Source organism: Salminus brasiliensis, chromosome 18 (assembly GCF_030463535.1).
Source record: "Salminus brasiliensis chromosome 18, fSalBra1.hap2, whole genome shotgun sequence".
Lineage (NCBI taxonomy): Eukaryota > Metazoa > Chordata > Actinopteri > Characiformes > Bryconidae > Salminus > Salminus brasiliensis.
This window is the reverse complement of record NC_132895.1, coordinates 19,809,577-19,824,490: the sequence shown is the minus strand read 5'-3', so window position 1 is coordinate 19,824,490 and position 14,914 is coordinate 19,809,577. Positions and strand designations below refer to the sequence as shown.

The window sequence follows — 14,914 nt, the reverse complement described above, 5'->3', positions numbered from 1 at the left end:
GAGCATGTATACCAGAAAAACGTGACGAGTACTAGAAGCAGGTGCCATACACATGAAGGACACCTCTCTGATCAAAGGCTGACCCCTTACCTGCTTTGCTGTGCGGGCCACCTTTTGCAGCTATGAAGACAGTTCGATAAGACAGTAAAGTCAAGTGTTCCACCACAATCCCTACTTTAATAAAAACCTAAAGTGATAGTTTGGCAAAAAAAACAATCCACTTTACACGAATTTAACCCAAATGAATTAGCCAACATATGTTTGGGTGATGATGAAGTCTGCTTTCTTTTTTAGTACTGGAGAGCACTGAAGCTAATGTAGCTAACAATCAATGTAAGACCTGCAAAATTCACACCTAAAACAACCCACACTGATTTAAACATTAGTAAGTGCTCCAATAGACTTGCTTTCATCACTGTATTCCATTGTTTCTAATAATTGACAAATGTGTGCCACATGCTAAACATAGCTAACAGTAGCAGCAACCATCTCAAAGCTGGAAATGTGTCCGTATTTTTGTCTTTGCTGACCAACAAACTTTGGGTTAAGGTGAAAATTGTGTGCATTGGATTTTTTTTTTTTTTAAAGATTATAGTTTTAAAGGAATACAGAACCCTGATAATGCACATTTCGGAAAAAATGAGTGCACAACGCCAACAAGGCCGTATCATGCGAAACAAACAACGACAAAGATGCTCCTATTCATTTTAGCCTTCGTAGCACTTTTCAGGTGATGTATTCCTTTAAAGCAACCCCATCTTGTCAAAGACACGGATGAGCTGTGGAACATGCTGGTTAATCGTAATGCTGGACATCACGAGTAAACAGTAAAAGCATGGTTATAGCAGCATGAGATGAGATTTGAGACAGGTCAGGGTGGGTTCTGGCAGTTAGTGCTGGTGTGATGTGTCTCACTCACCGCCGTGCACATCATGTAACCCATGCCAAAGTCAAAACGACACTGCTCGTTCATGGAGTAATGCAGACCCGGCAGCTGCGGGAGGGACGGCCACTCGTGGTCAAAGGGGTCATCCCGGAGACAGTCGTAGGTGCTGCAGGCAAGACACCTTTGTTTTGGACTTTGGATTGTAATCAATTAACATGTCCTATAGTCTACAAGCAAATCGGAATATTAGGGGAAATTAACATATATTTTTTTCTTTATTGATCAAAGGTTACTAAAGAATAATAAGAATAAATTGTTTTTGCAAAGGAGTCAAAGGAGGTGATATTCTGGGAATATTCTTATTACTCAAGAAAAACATGGAAACGTTAAAAAGACAGAATCACGTTAACGGAACAGTCCAACACAATGTTCCCATAACCAAAATGACTGAGGTGACTTTGGAAACATTCTTGACACTTAAGAAAACTGGACAGTTTAAGTTGAGGGAACAGTCCAATGCAACGCTCCTCCAACCAAATGTTCTAAAAATGTTTGAAGACAACATTCCTAGAACAGTAATTTTGTTGGAAATGACTCAAATTATATTCTGCTAATGTTTATATTACTTAAGAAAAACATCCTGGAAATGTTAAAAAATGAAGACCAAATCACGTTGAAGGAACAGTCCAACACAATGTTCCCATAACCAAAATGATTGAGGTGACTTTCTGGGAATGTTCTTGATACTGGACAGTTTCACATTGAGGGAACATTCTAATGCTGCATTCCCCAACCGAATGTAAGGGGAGTTTTCTGAGAAAGTAACTTTGAATGTTCTCAAAATGTTTCAAGACAACATTCCTAGAAAAGTAAATTGTTGTTCCAAAGGAGTATGATATGATATTCTGGGAATATTCTTATCACTTAAGAAAAACATTCTGAAAACGTTAAAAAATGTGAACAGAATCACGTTGAGGGAACAGTCCAACCCACTGCTCCCATAACCAAAATGACTGAGGTGACTTTGGAAACATTAATGACATTTAAGAAATGTTGAGGGAACAGTCCAATGCAACGTTCCTCCAACCAAATGTTCTAAAAATGTTTGAAGACAAAATTCCTAAAATTGTTCCTAAATTGTTGTTCCTAAGGAGTATGATGTGATCTTATGGGAATATTCTTATTACTCAAGAAAAACATTCTGGAATCGAAAAAAAAATTAGGACAGAATCACGTTGAGGGAACATTTCAATGCAACGTTCCAACGCTCCAACCTTATGGAAATGGGTTCTGAGAACATAACTTTGAATGTTCTCAAAACATTTCAAGACAACATTCCTACAACAGTAAATTGTTGTTGCAAAGAAGTCAAATGAGGTGATATTCTGCGAACGTTTATAATACTTAAGAAAAACATTTGTAAGTAATATATTAAGAAATTAAGACAGAATCATGTTGATAACCAACCAAATAGATTGAGGTGACTTTTTGGGAACATTCTTGACACTGGACAGTTTCACGTTGGGGGAACATTTCAATGCAACGTTTCCCCAACCCAATGTAAGGGGAGTTTTCTGAGAACTTAATATTGAATGTTCTCAAGACAACATTCCTAGAATGTTAAATTAGAGCAGATAACATTGAGGAGATGTTCTTTGAACGTTCTCGTAACTTAAGAAAACTGGACCGTTTCCAAAGCAACACTACCACAACCAAAATGCATGTTTTTTGTCATCCAAAGCGCAACAGAAACAACCGATTCTTTTTAAAGAGCAAATGCTAAACTTTTATGATGGTTATGACACTTTTTAAAAAACTATATTGAAAGCATAAGTAAAGAATTGTTTACTCTTCAGTCGAACTTTCTTTTCATAAATCTTCTAAGGTGGAGGTGATAAATCACCTTTCTACACTCACATACTCAGACATGTCACCGGCTTTTTTTTTCGCTTCATAAAACCTAATAACCGCTTTGTAAAACTCTTTTCAAACTTCAACACCTCAAATGTTAACACCTGGGTATTTTGCTTAAAGCTGTAAACTAATAGCAGCTAAGTGACCTGTGTGACCTGTGTAAGCGTGTAGAACAGGTTGGAATGGAGGGGAGGGGCTTACTTGAGATATCTGCTGAGCTCCTGCTGGCTGCAGCGCGACCAGTGGAAGCGGTGGAAAGCTGCTTGCACTAGAGGAGCCATGATGCTGCCCATGGGGACCTCATCTCCACACTCATTGCCTTGGCCATCATGCTCCATCCCTAGCCTGGCCAATACACATCACACACACACACACACACATGAACATAGACTGACGGTTAATGTGATATTTCTGACTAGCTAACTCTGCACTCGAGCTACAAGGCTAATGTAAACTATATGGACAAAAGTATTGGGACATCTGCTCAGTCATTGTTTCCTCTGAATTTAAGAATATTAAAAATAGTCTATCCTGCTTTGGTTTGGTCTCTACTGTTCAGGAAAGGCTTGCTGATAGATTTTGGGAACACTGATGTGAAGATTTGATTGCATTCAGCAACAAGTGTTGCGAGTGTTAGTGAGATCAGGGTGTTGGAAGATCACCAGCCCACCTCATCCCCAACCTCCTAACTTATCTCAAAAGTACTGGATGAAACACCACCATCATTCCAGAGAACACAGTTCCAATGCTGGGAGGCTTTATTCCCCTCTAGCCCATGCCTGGCATTAGGCATGGTGCCAATAGGTTTATATTTATCTGCTCCAGAGAGTCCTATTCTATTGTCAGTACTAATCAACATGGACTAGACAAGCTGTGTGTGTGTGTGTGTGTATGTGTGTATTGGCATATCTGTGTCAGTGATGGGTGCAACTTAAAGTAGCTGAATGCAATCATTAGAAGGGGTGTCCAAAAACATTTGGATATATAGTGGGCATGTCTAAATCACACATGCGCTTCAAACTGTGTCAAATAGTTATGCAGTTTTTCCAACTGTACAACATACTGCTATCTATAATGATGGGTAAAAGTACACATTTGTGGATTAGTGTGTAGCATGTCGACACTTTTAGGCTAAAAAGAAAATTTTAGACATTTCATTTGATCTCTGTACTGATGATGGCAGTTTAACACAGACTGATTTGCAGGCTATACATAGTGGTTTATATTTGCAAGCTTTTCTAACTCCAGGAGCTTCACTGAGCTCATGAGCAGAGAAAGTTACGCTGTGATGTTGTCTACAGCTTCCTGGAAAAAAAAAGAGTAGCTTTAAAGTGTGAGTTAAATGTGTGGGTGGACAGCAGGGATTTAGCGTTGCTCACACGTGTCCTGTCTCATGAGCCACCACAAAGGCAGAGGAGAAACCATCCTCATGATTCAGCGTGCAGCTCCTCACCGGGTGACACATGCCAGTCACTGGCGCATAACCTACACACACACACACACACACACACACACACACACACACACACAAACACAAACACAAACACACACACACACACACACACACACACACACACACACACACACACACACACACACAAACACACACACAGAGAGATACACAGTCAACACAGATGCAAACACAGACACAGTGACACTCTTACAAAAAAAAATTGCTCCTTATGGAACCAAAGATGATTTTTCTAGGACATTGCTCAACGTTCTACCTGAAACGCTGATCTAGGTCATATAGAATTTATCGTCACTGTCATGATAAAACCTTGTATCTCCTACACTGTATCATAATAGAAATGCTTCAAATTGACCTTAACCTTTTTACTTTGACTTCCATGAAAAGTTAAGACCTTTTTCCCCCTTCTCCTGTAAAGTTGGCATTCTGGGGATATGAGGTTTAGTCATGATAGAGAGGATATGCTTGTATTAGTGCCATTAGTGTCAGAGCCTCTGTGTTCTGAATTAAACAGTGCTGTACCTTGCATGCCCGTGGGGCCAAACTCTTGTCTGGTGAGGAAGATGGCGTGATCGTGGTATTCAGCATCGTTCTCGTCCTCTTTCTGCTGCAGGAAAGCCCAGCGACAAACATTCTCCAGACTCTGAGAAGGGTTCCCCAGCTCGATCAGACCCATAGACTTGCAACAGTAGCAGAGAAAAAAGGAACCCGGGTTAGCACAATAGCATTTTTTTAGTGTAAGGACACAGCACACAGTAAACATGTCTGAGCCTGATAGTAGCATGTACCTATGCCTGTAGCAATACAGAGAATGACTGCAGTCTTACCTTGGCAGAGCACAGCATCATGATTCGCACCAGCACAACATTGATATGAGCGCCCAATGAGCCATCCTGATAGATCTCGTTCACCTGAGGGCAAAGACAGAGATTCATAGAAAAAATCAAACGACAGAAAGTTTAACAGTTGTACCCTTGATCAACTTGACCTGACTAGTCAACCAGCCTGACCATGTTTGTTGACCACCATTAACAACATCACCACGCTGGTTAACCAGTCTGCTCACGATGATCCACCAGTCTGACCAGCTTGTCCAAACTGGTCAATCAGTATGACAACAAGCTTGGTCAAGTTGGTCATGCTGATAGATCAACTAATCCTGGCTCACCAGCATGAAGTACCAGCCTGGATGATCAGCATTTCAACCACCTTGACTATCAAACACCAGCTTAGATCTTCTGACAGCAGCTTCTGAAACCAGTGCGTGTTTCATATGCGAAAGTTTGGACACCCCTGTTCCATCAACAAGATTCTGGTAATTTTCTAACTGAAAATTTGTCAACAAATCCTCTACAGGAACTTGTAATAGGATATTTTCTGCCAGTTTTAAAGGCCAGGTTCTGTTTTAATGCTGAATTTAACTCTTTAATTAAACATACATAAAATATTGCCTTTTTTTAGTATAAACAAATTAATTATATAAAATTGACCACACACACCCAAAAATGTTTCATAAAAAATACAAAATCCAGACAAGACTGGAGGACATTTCCATTACTTGTCAGCTACATTAGCCTAGTAGCTCTGGTACAAAATGAAAGAAGCAAACATTGAACATTAAACAGCAATGCTGACTGACTACATACGTAAGGGTTAAGAGGACAGCAGAGTAAGTGAAATTTTGACCTTTGAACACATTAACTGGCCATTGTAAACATATGTGTCTAGGAGGCAGGAGAAGCAAGGTGCCGGGGGGGAGTTTGGTGTTGCTGTTGATGAATGCGGTGTTTGGGCAGGGCTCTTACACCTCACAGCCACCTCAGGGCAGATTTTGTGTCTGACCCCAACCTTTGACCTCCCAGTCAACAGCTCTCCTCCCTCAACCTTCAGAAGTCACAGTTACAAGCAGTGACAACAAACAAACGTGTTCCAGGATGTTATATTTAAAACTCTTTAGACGCTTAGAAGGGTTCTGTGGCTTATACAGACCCGTAGACTTAAAAGTCAGCAGTCAAGAACACAGAACCTTGGTTAACACCACAGCACTTAAATGCATCTTTAGTTATGTATTTGGGAAAGACAAAAAAGGGAAAAGACCAATCAGTGTGTCACTTGCTGTTTGCTTAAAGAGTCAGGTGCGGTCTGACTTTGGCGTATTGCTATTTCAATGGTGCAAAGTGGGGGCGTATGCACGTTGGGCACACGCCTGTGTTGACAATTCACTGCCAAGATAGCAATGAACGCCTGACTGCTGATGTCTGCCTAGGTTGTTTTCTGTTGCCAAGATATTTCGAGACCACCACAGCAATCAGCGTACACATATTCGCAAGCACCGTTTCTATTTAAACGACTATCAGCATTCGTTTCACTGGTGTGTTACTGGGAAATAACCGGATGCTCTTCTCTTCTGTGCTAATTAATGAACTAGAGCAGGACACTGCAAACAGAAGTAAAACTTGCACTTGTTAGGATGGGTTGTGCCATATGTTCATCAATTTTTTTTGCACATACCTATAAGCTACATGCACTTGCATGCACCGGACCCCTGACGACTGTGCCGTGATGGTACGGTACGAATGTACATACGGTACAGTATGTGTTCACATCATGTGAACACATACTGTTACACCCCTACATGCATGGATATGTGTGCAATATTTCAGAAGTAAAAGAGCAATGGCAGCGTGTTTGGCATGTCAGTATAATGTGAATAAAAAGGGGCCAAACTGGATAGAAGCCTAAATTCTCCCCATATAGAATTTATTTGATTAGAAAATATACATACAATTACAATCCCCCTATCACAGGCCAAACAGGCAGCACCCCTCCTGGGGTCTCAAGACAGCCATCTGTGCACAGCCCTGTGTGTGTATGTATGTGTGTGTGTGTGTGTGCGTGTGTGTGTGTGTGTATGTAGGAACAATATAATTTCCCTCCTGCTCTCACCTGACCCTGTCTCATTCCCCATTTACATAGCCCATCATGGGGAGAAACCTGAGAGAGGGTGCAGGACCTCTGCCAAAATGACCCGTGTGTGTGTGTGTGTATGTGTGTGTGTGAACATGGGCATGTGTGTGAGAGAGAAAACTAATGAAGCCCTACGACACACACACACAGACTGACAGATGGATGGCAGTTCGACCAGAGGCTGTTTAAGAATCTGAGTGCGAGTGGGGAGAGTGGACAGAGGAAAGAAAAAAAGAGACAGATTGACAGAAGAAAGAAAGAAAAAAAAAGAAGACTGGAGAGCGGAATAATGCAGCACGGTGCATCCGTGTCCCTGAGAATGAAACTGAGGTTAACTGACTCCTCCCGGAGGCTGTTCTGTGCGGGAGCTATTTATTTCATGTATCGATGGCAAACGGTGCGGCAAATTGGACTAAATGAGATGTTGTAGGCAGACAGTGGAGTGAGTTCTGCCAATATACTGACTGTTAATTGTTTCATGACATCAGCCGTCGGAAAAGTACTCCTGCAGAAAGCTGAGGGATTTCCAATCTTCCTAAACGTAATTATTTGCAACATTACAGTTGAAAGAACAGGGAACAACAGGCTCCAGATACTTTCTATTAATGTCCATGTATGTGTTTCCTGCTTCCGGGGATACCAGTTCTCGCATCCCATCACCTCACCTCCCCATCTCCTAGCTGTTCCTCACTCCTATTCAGCAAGAAAGCTGCAACATGTGGAGTATGCAAATGTGCCTCTGGCCAGTCATGTTTGTATTCCTGCGTGGAGTGACCCTCCTGACCAATTGCAGAAGTTGTTTGGGTCTTTCCAAGATCCAACAAACACAACATCGCTGTCATCAGAAAACCTTGTTGAGTTTTTTGTAATGCCGGCCATTCCTTAAGGAGCCAATCCTTAACCACATCAAATTAAGAGTTCTATGTGTTTTTAATATATTGGAAGCTTTCTTAACAACACCTGTACACCTTCTCATTCAAATGATGGTTTGGGCCAATAACCCAATCCCCGTTCACCCAACACATGTGAAGCCTGTCACCCCCTCTGATGCAGCATAGCTAGGTAGCCAGCATGCTTGGAGGAAAGTGTGACTCCCAGCTCCGATACAACAGCTAACAGACGCCTGTGCTAGCAAACATCACACTGGGAGTGATGTGGGGAGGAAGTGCCATCAACCCCACCCATGAGACAGCAAGGCCAATTGTGCTCTATGTTGGACTCTGGCTGCTGATGGTGCCACAGAAGATTGTTGATGAATATGTGCATACCTTCATGGCCTCAGTTTACTCATCTTCTAACGGCTACTTCCAGCAAGACAATGCACCATATCGTAAAGCAAAAAAGCAAAAGCCATCTCAAACTTATTTAATGAACATGACAATGAGTTCAGCTTTCTTCAGTGGCCTTTCCAGATGCTGGAGACCAATAGAACACATTTGGGATGTGGTAGAAAAGGGTGCTTGAAAGTATTCCTGAAATATCTGCAGGAATTGCTTGATGGAATCGTATTGACCCTGACCAGAAACCTGAAGGGAGGTTTCCAACATCTCGTGGAAGAAAGGTTTTAAAAACAGAGGGAGGCCCAGCTTGATTTTAGTATATGACTGCTTAATCAGCTTCTCACATTGTGCTTTCCATTCCTAGATCAATCATTTTAAATCCGTCTTTTCCATTTCTGAATTTCTGGGAATTGTTCCCAGTTTAGTCCTTTCCACTCCCCACCCACTAGGTATGACTTCCCCATTACACAATCCTGCCACTGCCACTGCCACGAGAGTCTCTTAGCCAAGATCAAATCTCTAGTCTCATAACAATTGGGTTCATAGTTAGACTGTTGCCCCACTCAGGAGCCCTGATATCTACTAGGAAAAAAATACTGAGGGGACAAAAACTATTGCAACGTGGCTTTTTCACAGTGTTGTTCAGCCTTACTGCAAATTGGACTAAATGAGTCAGTTGATAGCTATAATTAGTGCTAACCCTCATTAGAGCAAATCCAGAAGTATAGGATAGCGACTGTGGTCATTAGGGGGTGATGATAAATCTAATAAGGAGGAGGATCTCTCTTCCTGTTTATCACCTTAGTTACTCCTCATTAAAGTTGCCTGGCAACCTTGAGAACGAGATGAGATGTCCATGAGAAAACCCCGCTGACCTCCGTCTGGACCATTTGGTCATCCATTACCGCCCTCCTATTGTGTCTCTCCTAAAAGACCCCCCCCTACACACACACTCTGCAGGCCATGTAACAGCTTCTTAACCTAACAGATAAGCAACAATTATCAGCCATGTTCAATGCTCCCTCTCATTACTGCTGATTTTTCTTCTGTTCGTCCGCTCACACTGTCTGTCTCTGACGTGGCCACACACACACACACAGTGTTAACAATGGGAGCATAGGCCCCTCATTAGAGCAGGTCTGTCTCTGGCCCTCTGCAGGACCCTGCCCATGTTCCGTTAGTCCAGCTCCCAGCGTGCTGCCGAGCAGGTAAGCTTAATTGACGAGCGGGAGGCCAAAGTGCCAGAAAATCATTAGGATCAAATTAATAATGCAGCAAGGTCTTCCACCGGAGCTTGTCTTCTGCTAGGCAACCGAACGGCAGCACAAACAAAAACGAGGCTTGCGCGCCACAGGCGAGACTGAGGATGGACTGAAAGAGAAACGAGGACAGGGAAAACAAAGGACAGATTGAAAAAAAGGGCTGAATGCATAATCTTAAAAAAATAAAGCTGCAAAAAAGTAGAAGAACAGTCTTTGGTTAAGGAACCATTCAATGGATGGTGCGTTAACCAAACTCAACTGAAAGCAATCAATTGAAAGGTCATTTTGGGAACCAAAGTGGTCCTTCTATAGCGAGGTTCATTAACTCCAGATCTAAAGAACCCTGTTCTATGGCATTACTCCAAAGAACCTTCTTTAACACCTTTATTCAAAAGAGTACACAATTAAACAAAAGAGACACAAGGGATTTGAGCAATATCATAGACCCCCGGTCTTCAAAGCTGGACCTTGAATCCAGTTTCCAGTCCTGGATTTTGTTTTCACTGGAAGGGAACAGTTCATGTAATTGACCGGAAACTTATCGTCACACTACGCAGGGAATACAAAGTCCAAGACTGGTATCAAGGTCCAGCTTTGAAGATCTCTGCCACAGACAAACCTATGCCTTTTTTCCAAATGTTTGGTCATATCCACCCCTAACATATGCTCACACCAAGGCACATGATGCCAGCCATTACATCGTTTAGAACTGAACGTCACTGGAAAGCCAAACGTACATGGAAGAGGTTTGTGAATGTAATGAACCTCGTAATGTAAACAAAGTTCTACATTCTTTAAGTCCTCAAAAAGGTTCTTCATTCTCCTACATCTCATTTAAAACATCTGGTGAAAAGGATTCTCTGAAGCAGTGGTCCTCTAACTGGTCCTCAGACCCAGATGGTCCACATTTTTGCTGTGAATTAGATTGGAGCAACTGCCTGAGGGTCAAGAGGAGCACTGCTATATAGAACAATCCACTAAAACATTTTCTATGGATCCAAAAAATGGTTCTTCTATGCCATTGTGCAAAGAACACAAGAACAAGTAGAAATGATGTGGGGTTGTGTTGGAGAGAAGGCTGATGGAGAGCTGGCAGGACACTGTGAAAAAGGACACTGTGAGAAATCTAGGGAGAAAAACAGTTATATCAGAAAACCCTGGAAATGGAAGCTGTTTCTTGGTTCAACTGAATGCATAGTAAGTTCATTGCAAGTCCAGTCTTGCCCATAAGATCCAAGGCACATCAATCCTTCAGGTAAAAAACCTTGTTAGCGAGGTGGATGGAATTTCCACTCTGAGCGCAGCTGTCAGGGAGATGGATGGACATTCGACAACGTGCTCTCTCATTCTGAACGCTGCAAAAAACCCCCACAAAAAAACACTGCTACACTCCAACTGATCCCACCGGACCAGATGTTGCCATATTCACCTCGGGTTACACAGATGCCAAGTTCAATGTTAGCTACATTGTGTAGATCTTAGAAACATCATGGCAGCTTAAAAAAAGCAGCAGATACTATAGCTAGTCTCCGAATGCTACAGTGGCTTGCAAAAACATGCCCTGGCAGTTTTCAAGACCGGCAGGTGCACAAGGTAATTTTAGAATGTCAACCCTGTTTGACATTCTAAAACAGACCTAAGAAGAGTTACATTGGACTGACTCCTGACTTGATTTGGACTTGAGATTTCAGCAAAATAAAAAAGTGCCGAAACTCATTAAATAAGGACCACACACAGTCAGGCAGTACATAAATAAACATTTTGTTTACAACCTTACATATGACTTTGCCTGTTTTTTAGCACACTGCATTATGGGTACTGTAGTGAGTATTATTGACAACAATAAGGTCAAGACACATAAAGCGACTAACAGCAAAGGTCTGGAATACTTACTATGTTCATAAGCGTCAGCAGGTATTTCTGGATGTGCTCGCGGCCATGGAACTGAACCACCGAACAGTCCACGCCGAGGAGCACCTCAATGTTGAAGATCTCATCGTGGTATGATTGTCTTTTTGAACGTCTGCTGCTGTTCACTTTCGCTTCGATCCCTCTGGTAAAAGCCTTCACACCAGCCAGGCCACCCAGCGCTGAAGCTGCAGAAACAACATGCACTAGTTCAGATATTTCAGTGATTCCTTTTCCAGCTTTTTAGAGCCTTCAGCATTATAAAATACAATGTTTCAATGACATTTGTCCCTCAAATGGCCAGTTCTCCTAGGCAGGGATCAAGACTTGTTTGCTAAATCTACTTTCCTTTTATTAAGTGAATCTGCATTCCGAATGCTGTGTAGTCCAAGACTAGGCTTAATCTCTGTTGGGAAACCAGACCATAGTGTCCTGATCTAGCAATCCATCCACAAAGCTAATATGTTAGCCCAGCGACATGATCTGGTACAATATGATATATGGTAAGAGTCCTCTTAATTAAATTAACATGTGGAAAATAATCGCAGTGAATGCTTTTCATTTGCATGCACTGTTAGTTATTCCTAAACCACACTGTCTTGCAAAAAACTTCCACCTAAAAACCTGTAATGTTAAATAGATTAACTGATATATTTAAAAGTCTTAAACTAATTTTGAGCATCATGACAGATATCACGACTGCCTTTAAGATGACCTAGATATTTCAGAGTGCCTTAATACAGAATGGCTTTGAACGAGGCTCACTGATGGGCCTCTATGTGTTGCAATAAATGCATAAAAACAGAAAAAGAGATAACTGCACTGTTATGATTGAAAATAATGAAAGTTCATCCAGTTTGTGTCAAGCACTGCAACTGCTTGTATTTCTGGTATCTATGCTTGAACTTTGTTTTCTTTTTGTCTTGCTGTTGTTTTTGACAGTGGTTGGAAGTTATTGTTTAGTTTATTACCAGCATTTGTTTGTCTACTTGATATTTGTATTTTTTCTGTTATATTTTACGAAACTAAACTGCTGTTTCTTTTATTATCGTGGCTCTTTTTCAAAGAATTTCAGTACTTTTGTGGCACCCCAGGTGCTGAGCGCCATTAATATGCATTAGTTCATTAACATTAGCTGTTACTTAAAACACAAAGACAGCGGTGCACTGGGATATAACTAGGATTTAAACACTATGCCGAACTCCGAGTTTATGAGTCTCGGACAATATCTCAACACTTTTACGTTGATTGACAGTACATGCAAACACAATACAAAATCAGTAGAAATATTTCTGAGCTCTTTTCCAGGTTTGAGACTTAAATGATCTAGTGAAAGTGAGGAATTCTGCATTGTGAAATACCCCCCACTCCAATGTTCCTGAAATCTGCAACATAAAACAAACAGGCACTCACAATCAGGAAGATTGGTACTAAGACATGTCAGTCAAAATGGAAGAAAAGCAATATCTAGAATGACAGAGGAACAGGAAGAAGAAAAGAGAGTGCAAAAACAGACAGCAATCTGATACAAGGTGACTGTACCAATTCACTGATATGATTGGCTGTGGACCAGCTAAACACTATGTACTGAAGTCATTGATGAATGTGGGGGTGTATGGGAGAACCAGCTGTGATGTGGTTACCTGAGAGAGCACACACAGGATGAAATCCATTTAGCCCTGTTGTGAGAACTGAAAAGAGGGCTAGAAGACCAAGGCAGGCAGCTGAAAGACTTTCAAAGACCTTTCTGCAATCATAAGATGTAGGACAAGCAGTTCTGTGTAGGTGACACCAGTTTCTCCATCATCAGATACATCCCAGAGACCACCAAGAGCAGCTCATATTAAAGGGACCATATTATGGAACGTAGTTTTCCTATTCTTTCTTTTTAAATGAAGGTTTGATGTAAAATATAGGCTAATGTATATAAGAAAATGAGATAAAATGTTCAGATATTCAGATGACCTCACTCTAGACTCGTCTATTCACACTAAAGTTTAAGGGATGTGTTTCAATATCTCCCGATAACAGCATGCCAAACAAATCTTTGTCAGTCTGTCTTATTTGCCACTAACCTAGCAACAACCAGAAGACGGCCAACAACCAGACATTTAAAGTGACAAGATACAAGCCCATGCAAGTGACCGCCAGCGACAAAATCAGAATACTTCCAGCGTTATCCGTAATGTTATATGCCAACAGTAGAGTGGCAGTTTCAATGGAGGGCTCGTTTCTGTACCACCTCTACAAAGGCAGATGTCTTTCATAAGAACATGGTTAAGCTTAAGTAAACACAGACAAGGAGAAAGTAATCTATATGGTGGAGAACAGAGAGCTGTACGACCCTCAGTATTTAAATGCAGCAGCAACAGATCTGAGCTATTTTTTTGTTGTTGTTGTCATTTTGTGTCTTCATTATCTGGAAATATAAGAAATATAAGGACCAGAATTGTGGTCTAATCGCAATAATAATAATAAAAATAATAATAATAACTTTTTTCTAGGGCTGGGCGATATGGTAAAAATACTATATTGCAATGTTTAAAGACTTATCTAACAAAATGTATCACAATACAATAAAATATCGCCATATTACCCAGCTCTACTTTTTTCTCATTATATGTGGTACATAAACCCACACAAATATCATGAGTGGACCTCATGAAGCATATAGGCCTTTTAGGGAAAATCTCATTCCACATAAAATATCACAGGAATGCAAATACTGAAGTTAGATATATAACAAAATCCATTTGCTGAAGTGTCTACACTTTTGTGTGTCTTCTGTAAATGCACAGCACAGCCAAAACTATTCATTCACCATCAATACAAACACCCTCAGGTTCCTTGAACAAAGCTTTCAGGGCAGGGAGGGCGAATTAACACGAGAGTAAACAATGCAATAAAAAGGCGGCCAGCTCATGAATATAAACATGCCTTGAATGGAAAAAGCACAATCGGGATCCGTATAGAGTGAATCTGCATTTGGATCTTCTCATACAATTCTAAATGAGCTATCTTATTAGCATACATGCTCAGAGAGGTATGTTTTGCATAATTTAGACAAACCTTTTCTGGGAAAATGGTAAAAGGTACTGTTGGGTTCAATTTGACAAATCCATAGTTTGAGACTTTTGGGATCGTTTATGTAAATGCAGCCCATAAAATGTGATTACGAGTGAGATGCACTCCACTAATAATGCTAAAATGCAAGGTAGTGTGTGTG

At 41.1% G+C, this 14,914-nt stretch overlaps 1 protein-coding gene across 3 annotated transcripts in view; it reads right to left on the bottom strand.

The window, feature by feature from the left end:
* adamts2a (ADAM metallopeptidase with thrombospondin type 1 motif, 2a) overlaps positions 1-14,914 on the bottom strand; it is a 76,103-nt gene that overhangs the window by 20,681 nt on the left and 40,508 nt on the right. For 2 of the 3 annotated variants that reach the window (XM_072661483.1, XM_072661485.1), the window contains 7 exons: positions 11,674-11,876; positions 5,099-5,182; positions 4,794-4,950; positions 4,180-4,285; positions 3,002-3,145; positions 920-1,052; positions 91-120 (listed from right to left, as the gene is read on the bottom strand). In XM_072661483.1, coding sequence (XP_072517584.1) covers positions 91-120; positions 920-1,052; positions 3,002-3,145; positions 4,180-4,285; positions 4,794-4,950; positions 5,099-5,182; positions 11,674-11,876 — 857 coding nt within the window. The remainder of the gene's footprint in view (positions 1-90; positions 121-919; positions 1,053-3,001; positions 3,146-4,179; positions 4,286-4,793; positions 4,951-5,098; positions 5,183-11,673; positions 11,877-14,914) is intronic. The other variant, XM_072661484.1, reaches the window with a different exon arrangement.